Genomic DNA, 16,769 nt, shown 5'->3' with positions numbered 1-16,769 from the left:
CTAATTCTTACTCCTTTCTTAAGAGTCATCAGAAAGTGAAAAGCTCCAAGTAAAGCAGAGGCTAAAAGGAGTAATATCTGACACAGCAGTGTTCCAGAGGCAGTTGGCAGGAGCAGGTAAAATGTATCTGGTTCAAGATAAACTAAACAATCTGTTATTAACAAAGAAAAAAAATCCATTCCTTTGCTACCTGCTGTGAGACCTCAAAGAATGATGTTCTGACTGTTGTCTGTGGCATGCAGTTATGTCCTTTGGTTGGCATTGACATTTTTCTTCCAGCTGTTCGAGCTGGAAGATTTTTCTGCAGATACTTTGATGAGCAGTCATCACATTTATTCCTGACCTGTGAAAGAGACAAGTGCAGCGTTTCTGTAACTGTGTCTTTGCTGACTTGAAGGTTGCCAGTGAAGGCAAATGGGCAGTCATTTTCATGGGACTTGCAGTTCTGTGCACCTGGCACAGAACTCTCTGGCATGATTTGCATTGGGTGCAAGACGTACAAAACTGTTCTGGCAAAATAGCCTGGGAGTAACTTTTGCTAGGGAAAATGCAGTTTTTCAAGCTGATTTTGGTTTGTAAAGAGTCAACTTCAACCCCACTAATTCCTTTTAAGATAAACATGTGGTTTGAAAGCCACAACAGAATGCCTGTCTCTGGCTTGTACTTGGGGATTAAAAGGATGTAGTACTCAGTGTGCCAACACAAAATGCTGCCAGGCTTGTTGCACAGCATCAGCATTGTACCTGTATGTCCATTTCTTGCAAGCCATGTGTGGTTTGTGTGGCATAACTTGTTATCCCTGATCTGTGGTCAGATGTTTATGAAAATTCAGTGGAATTCTGTTTCCTAATAAACATAAAAATAATTGGAGTGTAATGCAGAATTTTGCTGTATATAGTGGGTTTAAAAAACATTGTAGTAAAACATTGATGAGTCCTAGCTTAAAACCCTCTGTGAAGTTATAGTTTGGTACAGAATGCTATTGACTTTTTTCTTGAGAGACTAAGTTGAGTTTTGTGGCCTACATGTAAGAAAAATTTAATTAAGGGTTCTTGATAATAATCTCTTTAATGCTATGGGAACATGTTTATTTCCCTTACGGAATAAAATAACTTGCTTGTTTTAGATCCTTGTATAATTACCCCAGCATTTTTAATAGTGCAAATTCAATAGAGTAACATTTTGTATATTTTAAAATGCGTCATTTCTTCCACTCTAATTTGGCCATGGAGTTTTCTTCCACTAGTGTGTTTTTATCTTCAGCAAAAGTGTTTGGGCCCCATAAAAAGGGAAATAACTTTGCCTGTATTACCGTCTTTACTGGTATGTTGCCAATACAGACAAAAAAAATCTGAAAAAAACATGAGTAGAAGTGAATCTGTTAATAGCTTAGGGGGTTGGAGAGTGAGTTAGAGGCCCTCTGGACTCATGATTTAGAAAAAGACACTAGAATGCCCATCATCATGGGAATGCTGTTGGTTTGGCTTGGAGGTTTTTTTGCCTTTATAAAGCATTGATAGTTTCCAAAGGACAATTATGCCTAATGTTGTAACTGCTTTTAACATATCCTTGCAGTCTGTAAGAAGGAAAGACAAAAGTTTAGTAGCTGGTTGATCTTGGAGCTGGGCTCATAAGTTTGGTTCTGTTCCAGTTATCGTCATATACCTTCTTTTACTCTGGGCATGTCACTCCAGTCTGCCTTTGGGCTGTTCTAGTAGCAACTTCAAAGGGAGTCAGCTGTGTCTTTGGGTCCTTTTCAGTATTGCCATCTGTAGCCTTACTGAGTGGCACATATTTATGAATTCTTTAAAAACATGCTCTTCGGTTTTCATCACATGGCAATTTAGTATTTTATTTGGTAGAAGTTAAAGCAAGAAGTAGGTTTCTTATGGAGACAAGGTTTAAAATCAAATCCAAACATAAAATGAAAGCTTGAGTCCTGCAGGAAGAAAGGTAAAGAGGGAGAGAAGCAAAGAAGTCAGAGAAGCTTCAGAATGGAAACAGAATTTTGAAATCACCAGACCAAAGTAGAAAAAGGCAGCAGCTTGATCTTAATACTTCAAAGGAATTTAAGGGAAGTGGCAATCTTCTAATATCTGGCTACGGTTAAGAACATATCTAAATGCCAATCTAGTTATTTCTTCTCCTTTCAATCTTTCAAACTTTGGAGCCTTCACCTTGATTTATATATGAATTCTTTCCTCAAAAAGCTTTCTTCTAATTCAGGGCATTAATCCTGCAAGCAGTTGGCATGTGAACAAATACATTGACCTCATACAAGAAATTATCAATCCAGTTTAACAGATAGGTGCTCATAAATGTTTGCAAAATTAGCAAAATATGGCGTCTCTGTAGGAGTGCCTCAGAAAAAGTTGATAAAGCAAGACATTTTCTGTTTATAGTGTATTTCTTTAGTTTTTGGGGTTTTTTTCTGTTGTGTTCTTGTTTTGTTTTTCTTTTCTCTGTCCTTTGATTTGTTTCACATGCACTGGGAGACCACTCTGGCCCAGATCCCTTTAGCATTGGGCTAAGGGCAGTGATGGAGTTTCACAGCTGTATCCCCTCTATACATGGCAAAAGCAACAGAATTTTTCCCTCTTCTCCTGCATACTCCAGTGTGTTGCCCCTGTGACTCTGAATACGGGAACTTCCATGTGATGATAGGGGAGTCTTCAGAGTTTCTTCTAAAGTATTGCAAAATTGAAAGTGGATTAACTCTTGCTAGAATTAATCATCACTGGGGCCTGAGCAGGCATAATCAACTTTTTTCATCCCATTTTTTGCCTCATAGAGGACAAAAGAGAATCAAAGACCAAGAAAAAGGCAGGAGAAAGAGAAATAATAGATTAGGAGGAACATAAATTGCGGGGTTTACAGAATGATAGAGTTCTTTCCACTTTGAATAAAGAAATTTGGGGGGAGGGCAACCACGTTTACAAATGAGAATTGAAGGACTTTGATAACACAGTGAATAAAGGAGAGAATTACCAATTGCTACCAATTACAGCAGTCTTAAGATAAGATGGGAGCCCATCATCCAGAGGACAATACGTGAATAAAAATCCAGATGTTTTATATCATTATTGGAGAATACCTAACTTATTGTGTCCATTTCTTGCCATTAACCATTTTTCACATCCCACCTTCCTGCTCTACTTCTTCCACATGCACACTGATGTGGCATATGTTAGTTGAATTTCTCTCCATCTTTTCTTTGAGCACTGTGACAAACTCAGTCATTAACTTTATCAGTCCTGTTGGGTTATTCATCAGCTGGCAGTGGCTTGTGTTGGTTTATTTTTTTTTTAACCTGGAAGATGGAAATCAGAAATGACAGAGAAGTTAATTGTGAAACTTTATTCTTTGAACTGAGTTGTCTCAACATGATTATCACAGATGGGACTCGAGAATGTGAACAGCAGATTTATTGTACCTTAATCAGTGTAACATGATGACTGGAAAGTGCAAGAATCAAGCCCCATTTTGAAGGAAACATTTTTGAGCATGCATGCTGAAGTGGCCTCTCAAGTAAAATCCAAGAATGCTTTATGAAGGTTCTAGAATGAATGGGTTTACAATTAATATTGTGATTGTAGAATGGAAAATTAGAGATCAGTTTGTTTCTAATGGAGTTGTCATTTGTGACTTTGAAGAGGAAAAGAAAAATATTTGACATGATGTGGCTTTTATAGCACAGATTCGTTGCAATTAGAATTGTAACTGCTGTATGAGGTTGTATCTCCTGCTGTGTGGGATTGAGCTGGGTCTCAATGCACGCTGGAGTTGTAAGGACAGGAGTTGCAAATGTTTTCACATAAGCATCTAATTCAGATGATGACTGTGCACTCTTATTTGGATTGGCTGATCATCAGACACTTCCACTCTGTTTTCTTCCTTTTAAATGTCCTTTTTTTTCTGTGTTTAGAACGGTGATTTTAATCAGGTTGTTTTAAGGACTGCAAAACTGTCCTTTTACCTGCTTTGAAGGAGTTAATCTCAGGGCAAAGAATAGGTAGTTGTCCAAAGTCACATAGTAGCTCTTCTGGTGAGACAGAGCTTCACCAGTGCCTCCCACCCTCTCTTGCCTCCTTCCCCACTGCCCCATATCTCCTCCCCCATCTTCTTCACCTGTATCCTGACTTGTTTGTTTTCTTCCCTAACTCAAGAAAGCTTTCATGCTATCTCAAATTCATGGCTACTTTTCCACTCTAATTTGTAGATGTGGAAGCAGGAATACGTCTTTAGGATGGGGAGGTGCAAGAGCCCCCTCCTTTTCTGCTTCTGGGAACAGATGGTGATTACTGAGGACTTGATTGGAAGAATAAAAACCTTTAAGGAATTTCAGTTATTTGATTTCCTCCTTTGCAAAAGAATTTTATTTACGTCTGCATCAAGTTCCTGTCATAATCTTCGTTGATTAATCCTATTGAGACAGCCAGTGCACCTCCTGGCTTTCCACACATTTACATTGCTTTATTGGAGTATACATAGATGTATGGATGCTAGAAACCATTGGCAGTGGTGCAGGAAGTTTTGTTTGCTCTTATAATGTCTTTTAAAAATAATACTGTGCTCAATTAGATGAAGACAACATCTGTAATGTTTTTCTTGAGGCAGATGGTAGATGAGAGAATAAAATGTGTTTAATTTCTAAGGGGAGGAGAAATGAGTCAGCTGAATGGAAATCACAGGCTTTTCTTTTTCTTTGCAGTCTTTACTATGAAATTCGGATTATAATACATCCTGCTATTTTATGTCTACCTCTCCATATATTCAGGGCATAGTGTAATGTAGTTTAATTGTAAAAATGGACCTTCGGTTGCTGTAGCCATTTAGCTGCAGTTTAAGGGGACAGATTTTAGTTAAATGCTTTCATTATGTGTGACCTAAAATACTAGATAGAGGCTGCATTTCACTAGACTGTATAAAGTTTCTGGAACGTTTTGTTTTGAAGAAGAAAAAGATGACATAGCTACGGCTGAATCTGTGTATTTTCTGGAAAGGAAATGAGTTCTAGTGCATTTGCAAATGCCACACTGTGTGAAATGCGTGGGTGAACAGTAGATAGTTACCTTCAGTGCTACAAAACACAACATCATAGAACTTGGTGTTTATAATTCTATTTCCTTTTTCACAGCCTAGGACAACTTGCAGACTCCTTTTCTCACACTTAAGAAAGCTAGACCTTTTGTAGTGATGTTAATAGGATTGCAGGTTTTCTCCTCTGCATCTTTTATCAGAGCCAACCGAGAAAGTTGGAATACATGCTCTGTCCTAGTGTTTAGGAGTACTAGAGTCAGCTCTTCCCTCCTTTGCTTACAGAACTATGTTTGAACTTTTCTTGCTGGTATTTCAGGACATCCAAGCTGAGATTGATGCCCACAATGACATCTTTAAAAGCATTGATGGAAACAGACAGAAAATGGTGAAAGCCTTGGGAAACTCTGAGGAAGCTGCTCTGCTCCAGCACCGGCTTGATGACATGAACCAGCGCTGGAATGACCTGAAGGCGAAGTCAGCTAACATCAGGTGAGTAGTAAAAATATCAAGGTGTGAATGGGGCACAGTTCCTGTCTTCTAAGAGGCTTGACAAATATGACCACAGCATTGAAGTGAAATATCTATTTTCTTTCATGAGGGACCCCCGAGTGCAAATGTAAAAGCTTGGTGAACTTGTTCACCAGGTAGGCTTAACTACTTGTTTTCTCTCCAGAACTGCAGTCGTAACTTGCTGACCTAGTACCAGAATTTCCAGAAAGTATGTTGAGTCTTTCCTTATTGTGAATCAATGGCAGTGTCAGTGAAATAATTCTGTGAATCTGCAGTTGTTTGGAGGAGAAATCAGGAGTTTGTTGATGGTTTTGTTTTTACAAAATTTTGTTTTTGAAATTATAGGTTGATAGGATTTGCATCTTAAGTGTCTTGAGCCATTTAATTGGTGTTGAATTTTAATTGCTGCTATTCAATTGAGAAATTTTTTAAAGTACCTATTAATCAAGGAATGCATTTTACATTTTTTTGACCCTGTCAGTGCCAAGCTCAAGTGTAGTAATTGCTAAATCTTTGTAATAATTTTTAAAATAGATACTGCCACATTCATTGATATGAATCAAATCCTACATGAAAGTGAATTACATAGAAAATAATTTCTAGAGCCTTTAATTGCAACCACTTGGTTGTTGGCTTAAGAAAACTGTTCTTTTAATAGAACAGAATAATGTTAAGCATTCATATGAATTTTATAAAGGCCAGGAAAATGAGCTGAGCTTGAAATCCAGGCACAAGAGTTTGAATGAGTGAGATACATGGGAAAATGTGATATTTACTTTTCATTTCTACTTATCACATCACCAGCCTGCTAAACAGTTAAATGAAACAGGTGCATCAGCTCTGTGAAAGCCCACAGGCAGAACTTGGACCCAAAGAACTAAACAGTTTGGTGTGGGGGCTTGCAGAGACTGGCTGCACCACATAGGCAGTTTAATGCAAGAGCTGTTAAACTTGGGTCGTTATGAGGTCTGTGTAAGAGAAAGACAAAAGCATGCTCTTAAAATAATAGCTTATCAACTGTGGAGTCCCAGCAAGAACCATTGAGTTGCTTGGCCATTCTAGGGTTGGTCATAAGTTGGGAGAAATGGATGGCCATGAAAAAGGGCCTTCAAGCCATTTACCCTGTACAGCAATGAGTTCCAAAGCTGTAGTACAGAAAGACCGATTGTGCAGTCAGTGCTCAGAAAAGTAGGAATATGTGTTCTGAGTACAGACACAGTTATTCTGTTCTGCATAGATATGGTATGTGTATCCCTCTGGGCAGCATTGATGTTTATGTTGCTCTGCTGATACCTGGAGTGCTGCAGAGCCACATGTCACTTGAGATCAAAGTGGAAGATAGGCAAGGAAGAGAATACTGGTGCAAATCTAAGTCAAGTAAATTAACTGTTCAAATCTCAGTCACTACTGAAAAGAGCATAGTATTTCTGAGTTTATATATTTTTCTCCGTCCTTTGATTGCAGTTCACTTTTCTAACTTGTGCAAGAGTCCTGAAAGCCTTCCTATGAAAGTAACAAAGCACAGAACTGATATGAAGTCTGTCTGCCTTGAAGTTTTGCTTTCTTGGTGTATCTTTTTACAAGGATGAATTGGAAAGCAAAACTGTATAGATGAGTCAAGTGAGAACAGCATGTAACTGTTAGATGCTAGGACTGAAGAATGAACAAGCTGATTGTTTCGTTATGGCTTTTAGCTTGGGATAGTGCTTCTAAATTAAAAATTCCATAAGCTTTTTAGAATATTTTCAGGTATGTGTACATTCTGATTATACTGATTTTTAATTGCTGAAAGTACTGCTCTCCCAAGTAGAGATAGTATGAGTTTTTCTCATCACTTCAGTCCTCAGAGCTGGTGTTGCTAGTCACTGTGTTGCCTCTACTTCCTTGCTACTATAACTAAAGGGAGTTCCAAACTGGAAAAGCAGTGCTGTTCTGATATATTTTTAAATGCATGGAAGCTGCTTAAACCTATACTTGTAGTGTCTATGATGCCATCTGAGAGGACTGTCTCTCTCCTTGAAATTACTTGTAGACTTACTCTTGTTTTTCTCTCTTTATCTCATTCCTAGGAAGAAAACAAAGCTGCAGACTTGTGGGGATCTGCTTTTAAAAGCTAAATGTTTAGGGGACATTCTTTTCTCCTGGGGCAGGAGGTGTGAGGATGTTAGTGTTTGGGGGAGGGTAGAGGTAAAAGTATGGGAGAAATGGAAAAGGAGTTTCTCTCTGTTTCTCTAGATTTGGACCACCCACCAATCTTATTTTTTTCCATGTGTTCCCTTGTGGCTCTGTGGGAAAAGTGCTACCTCCATAGCAGAATCAAAAGCTGAGGAGGTCTCCAGCTGTGAAGAGAGCCTGTCAGGGTCAACAGAAGGGGAGTTGTGTCAGAGCTGCTGTTTTCTGGATGATTTTATTCAGCATGGGGGGTGGGGGGGAGAGAGGGTTCCTCTCAGTCTGGTCAGTTAGATGGGAGCATCTGTGTTCTTCAGGTTCATCCAGGATTCCCTTAGGAGTGCTGTTGCATACCAGGTGGTTGATGGTGGTGAATATTTGTGCTCCAACTTGTGCTCAAAAACAATCATATGTAACTGACCTCTATTTTGATCAGAGCAGATTCTTAAGCCGCCACTTGACCTGGTAAATCTCTGAGTTTGCCAATTCATTTGTCACGTGAACACAAACACCTGAAGCTTTGTTTGCAGGTTGTTTATCAGTAGAAGTACCAATTCCAAAAGAAAGGCCAGAAATCCCAACTCAGAGAACAGAGAAGCCCAAGAAACATTTCAGAACTTCTGCATAGTTTTTCTTCTGTCTCTGATAATGTCTGTATGACAAATGTAAACGTGATACTAAAACTTTACACTGAAATGCAATTTGAAGCATATCTCAACTCCCTTGCTCCTGTGCAGCATTTGCTTTGAATGGGATTTGCTGAGTGTGTGTTTCTTTGTTCCCCAGGAGAACTGAATATTTGGGTATGGTCTTCAGATTCTTCATCTTGCTTTCATTTTCAGTATTGCTTTTGATAACATTAAAAGGCTAATATTCTGGAAAACTCCAGGCTGATGTAATGAGTTTTTCCCTGCGTATTTTTTCCTTTTAATATCTTTCTTTGGGAGGCTAGCTCACTTTGTGCTCAGTGAAAAATTTTCAAGTCCCTGCTAGTATAGTCCATTTCCTCCTCACCCCTTACTGTTCTACCCTGCAGGGTTAACTTGTGCTGATCTTTGAAACCGTGTGCTAGAGTTATTTTGGTATTGACATTAACATGGCATGCACGCAAGTAGTAAGTGGTAAATTACAATGCATTTAATTCAGTATCATATGCTATAACATTCACATTAATATCAGATTAATTTTTTTCGCTATTAATATTATTGCACTGTATATTAAACAGTGGTGGATCACCCTTAAATTGTCCTTCATCTAGTTGCAGAAGTTTTCCCCCTCCTTAAAAAGCTCCAATTTATTTTGCATTCAAGAATTCCACTAAATAATTAGAGCAGAATCTTGAAGCCTCAGAGAGTGCCAGTTTTCAGAGATGAGAGCTGCTTATATGTGCTAGAAACAATAAGAAGTCTTGATGAATAGAGATTGCACTATCAAATGTACAGAAAGCTATAAATCTGAACGTTTTAGTTGTAGTTGCTTCTAGAAATTCTCAAAGGTATATATTTTTTTTAACTATCAGAGTCTAATGGCAAAACTGTAAATTTAAATGTGGGCTGCCTTGGCTTAGATGAGAGAGCAGTGTCTCTCCTCTGCCTGATTAATAAGAAGTATAACTCTGTTTTCACTTCGAGAAAGAAGGGCCACTTCTGAGTACCTGAAAATATATCGGGAGAGTGGAGACAATACATTCCACTCAGAAGCTGCTGGCCTGCACACCAAGGCCTACAGCAACAGCTTGCTTGTAATTCAGTGCAGGGTGTGATGCTGACTCTGCTGTGTAGGCCTGAGCTACAAGCAGCTGGTAGCAATTCAGTGTAGAGATAAAGGTATCAGTGAGAGCAGTAAGCGACAATAGAAACCATAACACACGAAACTGTAGGCAGTAAAATGTTGCTTCTAGCAAGTACTTAAATTTTATATTTTTCCCAAGTAGTTACCCAAGTGCTTTCCTTCACGGGATTGAAGGAGAATAGATTCCTCTTCCTAAAGGTGCTTAGCTTATCCTTTTCAGAAATGTGGAATTTTTTTTTTTTTGCTTTGTATTTCCCTTCCTATATACTCTTACTTGACTGCTATATTGATTCACGTATCCTAGCATTGCCGGGAGATCTCAGTGTGGCCAAACATAACCTTGTGTTGAAGTTGACCTTGCAGCACATCATCCCTTCAATTCAAATGTTGTTGTGTCATCCCCAAACATTCACTTTAATGCCATTTGAAATGATAATACAAGACAGGCCAGGTGGCAGTTTCTAGGTGTGACTAACAGTGAATCAGAAGCAAAAAGATAACTCTCAGTGTGCAAAATAGGAAGGAGTTAGAGTTTAGTTCATCCATCAGAAGCAGGGGAGGAACTTGCAAAACTGGTCTCAGACTAATCATTCAGCTCTACTCTTCTGTGTGAAGAAAGAAACATATGCTTTTTGCTGACATAAATTAGGTGTGTGCTGGTCTTGATTGATACCATAACATAGAATGACTGCAGTTAAAGAGGGGTAAACCAGAGAATTAATACAGTGAATCCATTCCTCACTTGAATTGACAAAACAAGTCAAACTCCACAATATATTTTTCTACAATTTTCAGAAATACCTTGACTTCATGTGTTCTCACTGCAGTGCCTAAAAGATGCATAGAAATCTTCAACAGGTACTTGTTTTGTCAATTGAAGTGAGGAATGGATTCACTGTATTAATTCTCTAGTAGCTCAGCATCGGTGGAAGAGGATGTATTAAATAACCTGTGTCACTGATTGATACGTTCAGCAGCGCAGACAATTTGCTTTTGATCACCGCTGGTAGAACATGCTGGGTTTTGCTTCTGGAGAGTCAAGGTCCTGGCATGAAAGAGTTCAGTTTTGCAGTGCTTTAGCTCACAAAATGTGCTTGTGCTTGTTGCACAACAGTGGTGGAGTCACACCAAAACACAGGATTTTGTTATGTTGCTTATGCATGCAGTGTTCAAGGTTTTAGGTGAGTTATAACATCAGGTACGTATTTGTCTGTGTTCCCCCGTTTCTTTTGATTTGCTGTGCAAAGTATTCTGAAATAGAGGGGTTTTTTTTTGGTTTTTTTTTTTTTTTTGTTTTGTTTTGTTTTGTTTTTGGTTTTTTTTTTTTTTCCCCACAAAGTTGCTTTGCAGTTAAATGCTTGAAACATTCTCATCTTACTGATAGAGTCATTTTGTTTATTGATTTCCCACGCTGGTTTTCCCATTCAGGGCTTTGAAGATGCTCTTTGCTGTTTCACAGGGCTCACTTGGAGGCCAGTGCAGAGAAGTGGAACAGATTGCTGACATCCCTGGAAGAATTAATCAAATGGCTGAACGCAAAAGATGAAGAACTGAAAAAACAAATGCCTGTTGGAGGGGATGTTCCAACCTTACAGCAGCAGTATGACCACTGCAAAGTAAGTTGCTTAAGTTTTATGGGTATGCTACTGTGGATTATAGAATGAAGCAAATTTTTGTCCAGGAGAAATGATGAATGCTTCCTAGTGACTAATTTCTAGAAAAAAGCTCTAGGTCTCCACCCATTTTGCTTGCCTGCCTTGCCCAGTAAAGCACAACTAAGATACGCTATAAAATTTCATCTAAAGGGTTTCTGAGACATATGTTCAGTCTAACCACTTTTTTTTTTACAGTTTCCTGATATTTTTGGAATCCTGATGGGTGAAACTGCTATTTTACTCTAAAAGTTAAGGGAGGCATACAAAAGTAAGAATTGACCAAGCAAAGTTGAGTGTAAATTCAGTAAAATCATGAACAGTGGCTTTCTACATGTTACTAAACTCACCAGTGATAGCAGCCCCCTACCCATGTACATTTACACTGCAAAGATGACTCAAAACTGTTTTACAGAACTAAAATTTTTCTGTGCCTTGTACTGTTGTAACTATAGCATGCTGTTCTAGTTTTGTGGTTTTGCTTGTCCTGTTCTGGTTTGTACATGGTAGGCTATTAATTCCTAAGTACTTCTCGACAGTAAAAAACTCAGTTGCATCTACATTTCTTCATTCACGTAGAATGTAGAGTCTATCTTGCCAACTCTGATCAGTAATCAAGTGAAGATGGTTTTGCCGTTGGAAAAATTTATTCTAATAAAGCTGGTTCCATCTCATTTGTTGATCTGTATGGTGTAAACAGGGAAAGAGAACAAATGCAGCTTTATATATCTAATTGCATGATAAATATGTTCTCCTCTGCCAGCTACACTGGTGTCTTTTCTGCTGTGGTGTTTAGTGAGGGCAAAATTTGAGTTTGGAAAAACTTTCTAATACAGAAATACTTGGAATACTGTGGGGTAGTACTGAAAATGTAGTCTGACATGAGCAGCACTTTTGCAACTTCACTCCAAAATAGAAGTGTTTAAAGAAATCTGCATATGTTTCTCCTTAATTTAGTCTTTAAAGTAAATTTATTAACACAAACTCAGGAACTTTGTTTCTTGAGAGTTCATCTCTTCCTAATCCACTTAAAGCATTGTGCTCTGTTTGTAGGCACATCTGCTGTGAATTTTTTTATAATGATCAAATGGTGGATTACTAGTGCCAAAGAGCAATAAAAGGCTGAAACACAGCTAAATATGGACAGTGGTAGACCTCTACAGGTTATTTTCTAGAGGCTTATTTGTGTCTTGTGTAGATTACAGTATGTGCATGATAGTAGCAAAATAATACTAGTAGTGCCTCTCAGCTGAAGAACTCAAATTGATTAATAAAACTGGGGTTTTATTCTGAGGTAGAAAAATTTAGTAGTAATGATGCTGGATGGCTCATTTGGACCACTAGTAAACTGCAGCAGTATGAAGGAGAGAGCACCTCTGGGTTGTTTAATCCTTGCTGTTATGTTTAAAGATATTTTGTTATGTGTCAAGGTTAAGACTCTAATGAGTTCATTTGGGAGCTTTTGGAGATTATTCTTTCATTTTTCAAATGAAAAGATATGTTCTTGCAATGTCACAGTGAGTATTGGATATAGTTGCCTGAGTCAAGTATTTAATAGGAACTGCATTAATGGTCTGCAACAGCACAAAGTTAAAGAACCTTAAAGAAAAGCAACCCTGAGTATCACTTTATTTTTTATGTACCTATGCCAGCAAAAGCACTGTATACACTTGCAGATATTTCTTAGATGATGCTGGATGACTGTTTCCTAGCAGTTATTTTGTTAGGGGGAGCCAAGAGATTCCCATATATCATGTACTGATACTGTGCTATACCAAATACGAATTATTAGCAGGTGGCATTTCACATTCTGTTGCTTGTTAGCTATTGCCAGAGGAGGGGAGCTGAACCACAGCTGTCTATTGGTTTGATTGTCATAGCAGTGCTTCAGTGCTGTTTCTTAGTAGCATCTGTTCGTTCCTTGCTGAAGCTGCAGTTTGCTAATAGACTTGATCAAACTGAAAAGTTGTGGTTTTTTGGATAGAAAGTGAAAACTGAAGGGAAAAAAAAAAAAAAAGCAACAAAAAGCCAACAAAACAAAACTCCAAACTTGTCCTTCTTCCTCCTCAGCAAGGTTAAGTGATTGGTTGATGTGGTTAGGATGTTGGGTAAAGATGTCTTAAGTTGAGGAGCACAAGTTTTATTCCTGTGATTTTTATTTTTATTTTCAAAACATTATGTCAAAACTGCCCTTTCAGTGGATTTTTTTGTAAACAGTATGTGATTCTATGTTGTCAGTTACTCCGTTTGCTTTGCCTTTAAGGTGCTCCGTTTAGAATACGTATCCTGCCTTAAGCTGGGAGTTTTCAGTGGGAATATTGAGGTGTAACTATATCAGATGAATATTGCAGAGATATGACTTGATTTCTCTTGCTCCAAAGGATACTCCCTTTATTTCACCCCTCATCACCAGCTGTCCTGGTACTTTTTAAAATGTTTCTTCATCCATGCTTCTTCAAGCGTTAAACCTCCTGAACATTTCATTTGTAAGATTTACTTTTGATCAAAGGGGGTTTTTGTGATCCCTTGTTGAGTTTCTGCAGCACCACATCAGATGACCTTGTACAGGTTCTCCCAGGTCTGTCTGTGTGCCTCTGCTCCCCTCCTTCTTTTAGTTTCATACCTGAGTGTAGCTTTGAAGTTGCCTTCATGCAAACTGAGCAGTTCAGTACCTCATTTTGTCTCCACTACTCTGCGATCTGTTTCCTCTTATTTCCAACTTGCTTTCCTGATCTTGTCCTTGCTGGCACTTCAAAATGTAAGTGGTAAAATAGTGGCTCAGCTGTGTAAGATGTGCCCTCATGGTAGTCTCATCTCCTTCCCTTTGTTTTTCTGAATTCTCTTGTATATTAGCATTATTTTTTGCCTCTAGTTACTCAATAATTCTATTAACCTACTTCCCCCCCCCCCCCCCCCCTCAGGTACAGGAGATGACTTGTTTGCTTCAGCTTAATGGCACTAATTCTATTGGCCTTTCCCTCTGTTAGTATCTCCCTCACTCAGTACTTGGCTTCAGTAGTGCTAGATAGGTAAGTGCAGTATTATGTGACAGTTTGGGTTGGCTCACATTGTTTGGGTGCTAGTGAGGTCTGCTTGGACAGGAGGAAATAAATGGTTTCTTTTTTGATTTTTAAACTTGTTTTTGTTTTAAATATCTCTCATTCTTCTATGCTTTAAAAGCAAACATTACCCACAGCAATGTTAATAAGTTAAATTTGGGCTACATATTTAGCCTATATTTCCCAGATTAACAGAAATCTTTCAGGATGTGCCAAATATTTATATTTTTTTGACTCTTTTTTGTGTTGTTCAGCCAAACTTCTGTCATCTGTAGTAGTTCATTACCACATACTAAATGCTAAGTGCAGTCTAGCAATAAGCACATCCAGCCTGGGTGTTGTGTTGCTCTCTGTGTTGCAGGGGACAGATCAAGAGAAAGCTTAAACAGTGGTACATGAATTTCCTATTTTGATTATTCTCAAAATGTCTTTGAGAGAGGGGTTGTGGAGCAACAAGTCCCAAGAATGCTGGAAAATTTGGGACACTGAGAGGAAGTTTAAAAGTACCTGAGCTGAGAAGTTGTTCGTATGGAGTGTACCTATAGCTGAGTCTACATTCACACTCCAGAAGTGTGGGACACAGAATGGTTTATAGGGAAAAGAAACTGAAGGCACCTACCTTTTCAGAGTTTATTTCCAGTTTTTTTTCCATAATTGCAATTTCTCACTGTAGCTAGTTCTTAGCAGCTCATGTTTCCTTTTCATTCTGTTCTTTACCAGTCTTCCTTATAAATACTTACTTAGGATTTTAATATGTGTGATGCAAATTTTTATCAGCTACATAGACCAGGGAAAAAACCCCACACCAACTCACAAAAACGAAAAAACCAAAAATACCACCCCAAGCCTGTTTGCCCCAGCCTCTACCCCTGAAAAATCCACCCCATGTGTATATTTTAATATGCTGGAGAAGAAAAGCTGCAAAAGTGCCATGAAAAATCAGTGGGCTGGTTTTGTGTGTATGGAAATACTTAGAGTCACATGTGTGTGCAAGAGAAGGCAGCACAGATGGTGACACCTTGTTCTTTGGAGTTGCACTGAGAGCTTTATATATCTCACTTTTCCACTAGAAGAGTTCCTGACTGTAGCTTTTTAAAAGTGTGCTTTTGCTAAGGTACAAAGACTACCTAAAAGCTATAAATCACTATGGTTTATATTTCAGACAGAGAACCAGGACATTTCAAATTAAGCAGAAATGGGTATCCTCTTGCATAAATCCTGTTGGCATGTGTCTGCATAAATGAACAAATGTCTAGCTAATGCTAAATAATGCATGCATCTTGGATCAAAGAGATGCTTAACATAGCTTCATTTGAGCTCAGAATGAATTGGCAAAGGACCTGTGAATGTTTGATTGATAATTTTATATTTATGGATAAGTCATTAATATTTTAGATACTCTTCAAACTTTTTGGGGTTGCTGTCTATGTATTTCATGTTCGAGACTTGTTTTGTTAATCAAATAATGAAAGTTGTAGTCTTTCTGTTTTACTTAGCTCTTTTCACTTAATCAAAAGTGTTACTACAGCCAACCGGAAACTACTTTCTATGTGGTGTTATCCCTTCAGGCTGCCTGTAGTTCTGTTATTCTCTTTGACAGTGGGAGAAGTCTGTAAGGAAAAAATAATTTTCCAGCCTTAAACTTACCTTCACACTTTCAGTTTGCCTGTCTGACTTTGGGGAATGGGCTTATTCTTAAATAAATTTCTACTTAATTATTCTAGATTTGTTTTTCTGGGATATTTTCTGTTTTAAAATCTGCTTCTATGTTAGGAATTACTAAATCTAAGAGTGAAAAGAGAAGCATTATGGTATTGCTGCTGCTTTAGGCTATGCTCCTAATTATAAAGAGCTTTAATTTGTTGCTCATCACATAAGACAAAGCACACAAAATCTGTGCTGCTTAGAGGTGGTCAGCTAAACTGGTTGGTCAGTTAATTGGTGGTTGCTGAAATACTAATTTTGACTAAGATGTGAGCTATGAGGGAGTAAGAAAGGAGTATTAAGTGGTCCATGGTTGGAACTGGAAAATCAATACAGCCTCTTGCTTAGAGGAAGAGCTGCAATTTGGTCTGACGGACAAGGATGTGATGGAAGCAGGAGCTTGAGCAATATGTACCACGCTACTGTGAAGTGGCTCTTTGAAGTGAGGATGTGGTTTCAAAAACTATGTGCTCTATCAAGAGGGGGAATAGCCTTTGCAACAGTCAGTCAGCATTACTGAGCAGCGTGAGAGCTCCTTAAGTAAACTTGTAAGGGATAAGAGTTTTGTAAGAACTCGTGAAATTTTGCGTATTTGAGAGTCCTGAATGTTGATTATTGGTGAAAAAATCCTCTATTGTACTATACTAAAAATTTGTACTGTTCAAGGGGAGTACAACTCATTAATCTTGAACTGAGAGTTTTCTTTGTGGTGTGTTTAGGCGGAAGAGGTGGAAATCATGGGTGGGAATATTTTGTTACAGGAGAGGAAGAGTGGAGTTAATGCCTGGTTAAATGAGGGTTCTCAAGTGGACAGACTTAAATCCATTGCTCACTAAGGGTTTAC

General features: G+C 38.3%; 1 protein-coding gene across 6 annotated transcripts in view; it reads left to right on the top strand.

The window, feature by feature from the left end:
- The window catches only part of UTRN (utrophin), a 356,530-nt gene that overhangs the window by 230,186 nt on the left and 109,575 nt on the right, over window positions 1-16,769 (top strand). For all 6 annotated transcript variants that reach the window (XM_039567915.1, XM_020583681.2, XM_020583682.2 and 3 more), the window contains 2 exons: window positions 5,357-5,529; window positions 10,970-11,126. In XM_039567915.1, coding sequence (XP_039423849.1) covers window positions 5,357-5,529; window positions 10,970-11,126 — 330 coding nt within the window. The remainder of the gene's footprint in view (window positions 1-5,356; window positions 5,530-10,969; window positions 11,127-16,769) is intronic.

This window comes from Corvus cornix, chromosome 3, assembly GCF_000738735.6.
Source record: "Corvus cornix cornix isolate S_Up_H32 chromosome 3, ASM73873v5, whole genome shotgun sequence".
NCBI lineage: Eukaryota > Metazoa > Chordata > Aves > Passeriformes > Corvidae > Corvus > Corvus cornix.
This window is presented reverse-complemented; position numbering and strand designations above follow the sequence as displayed.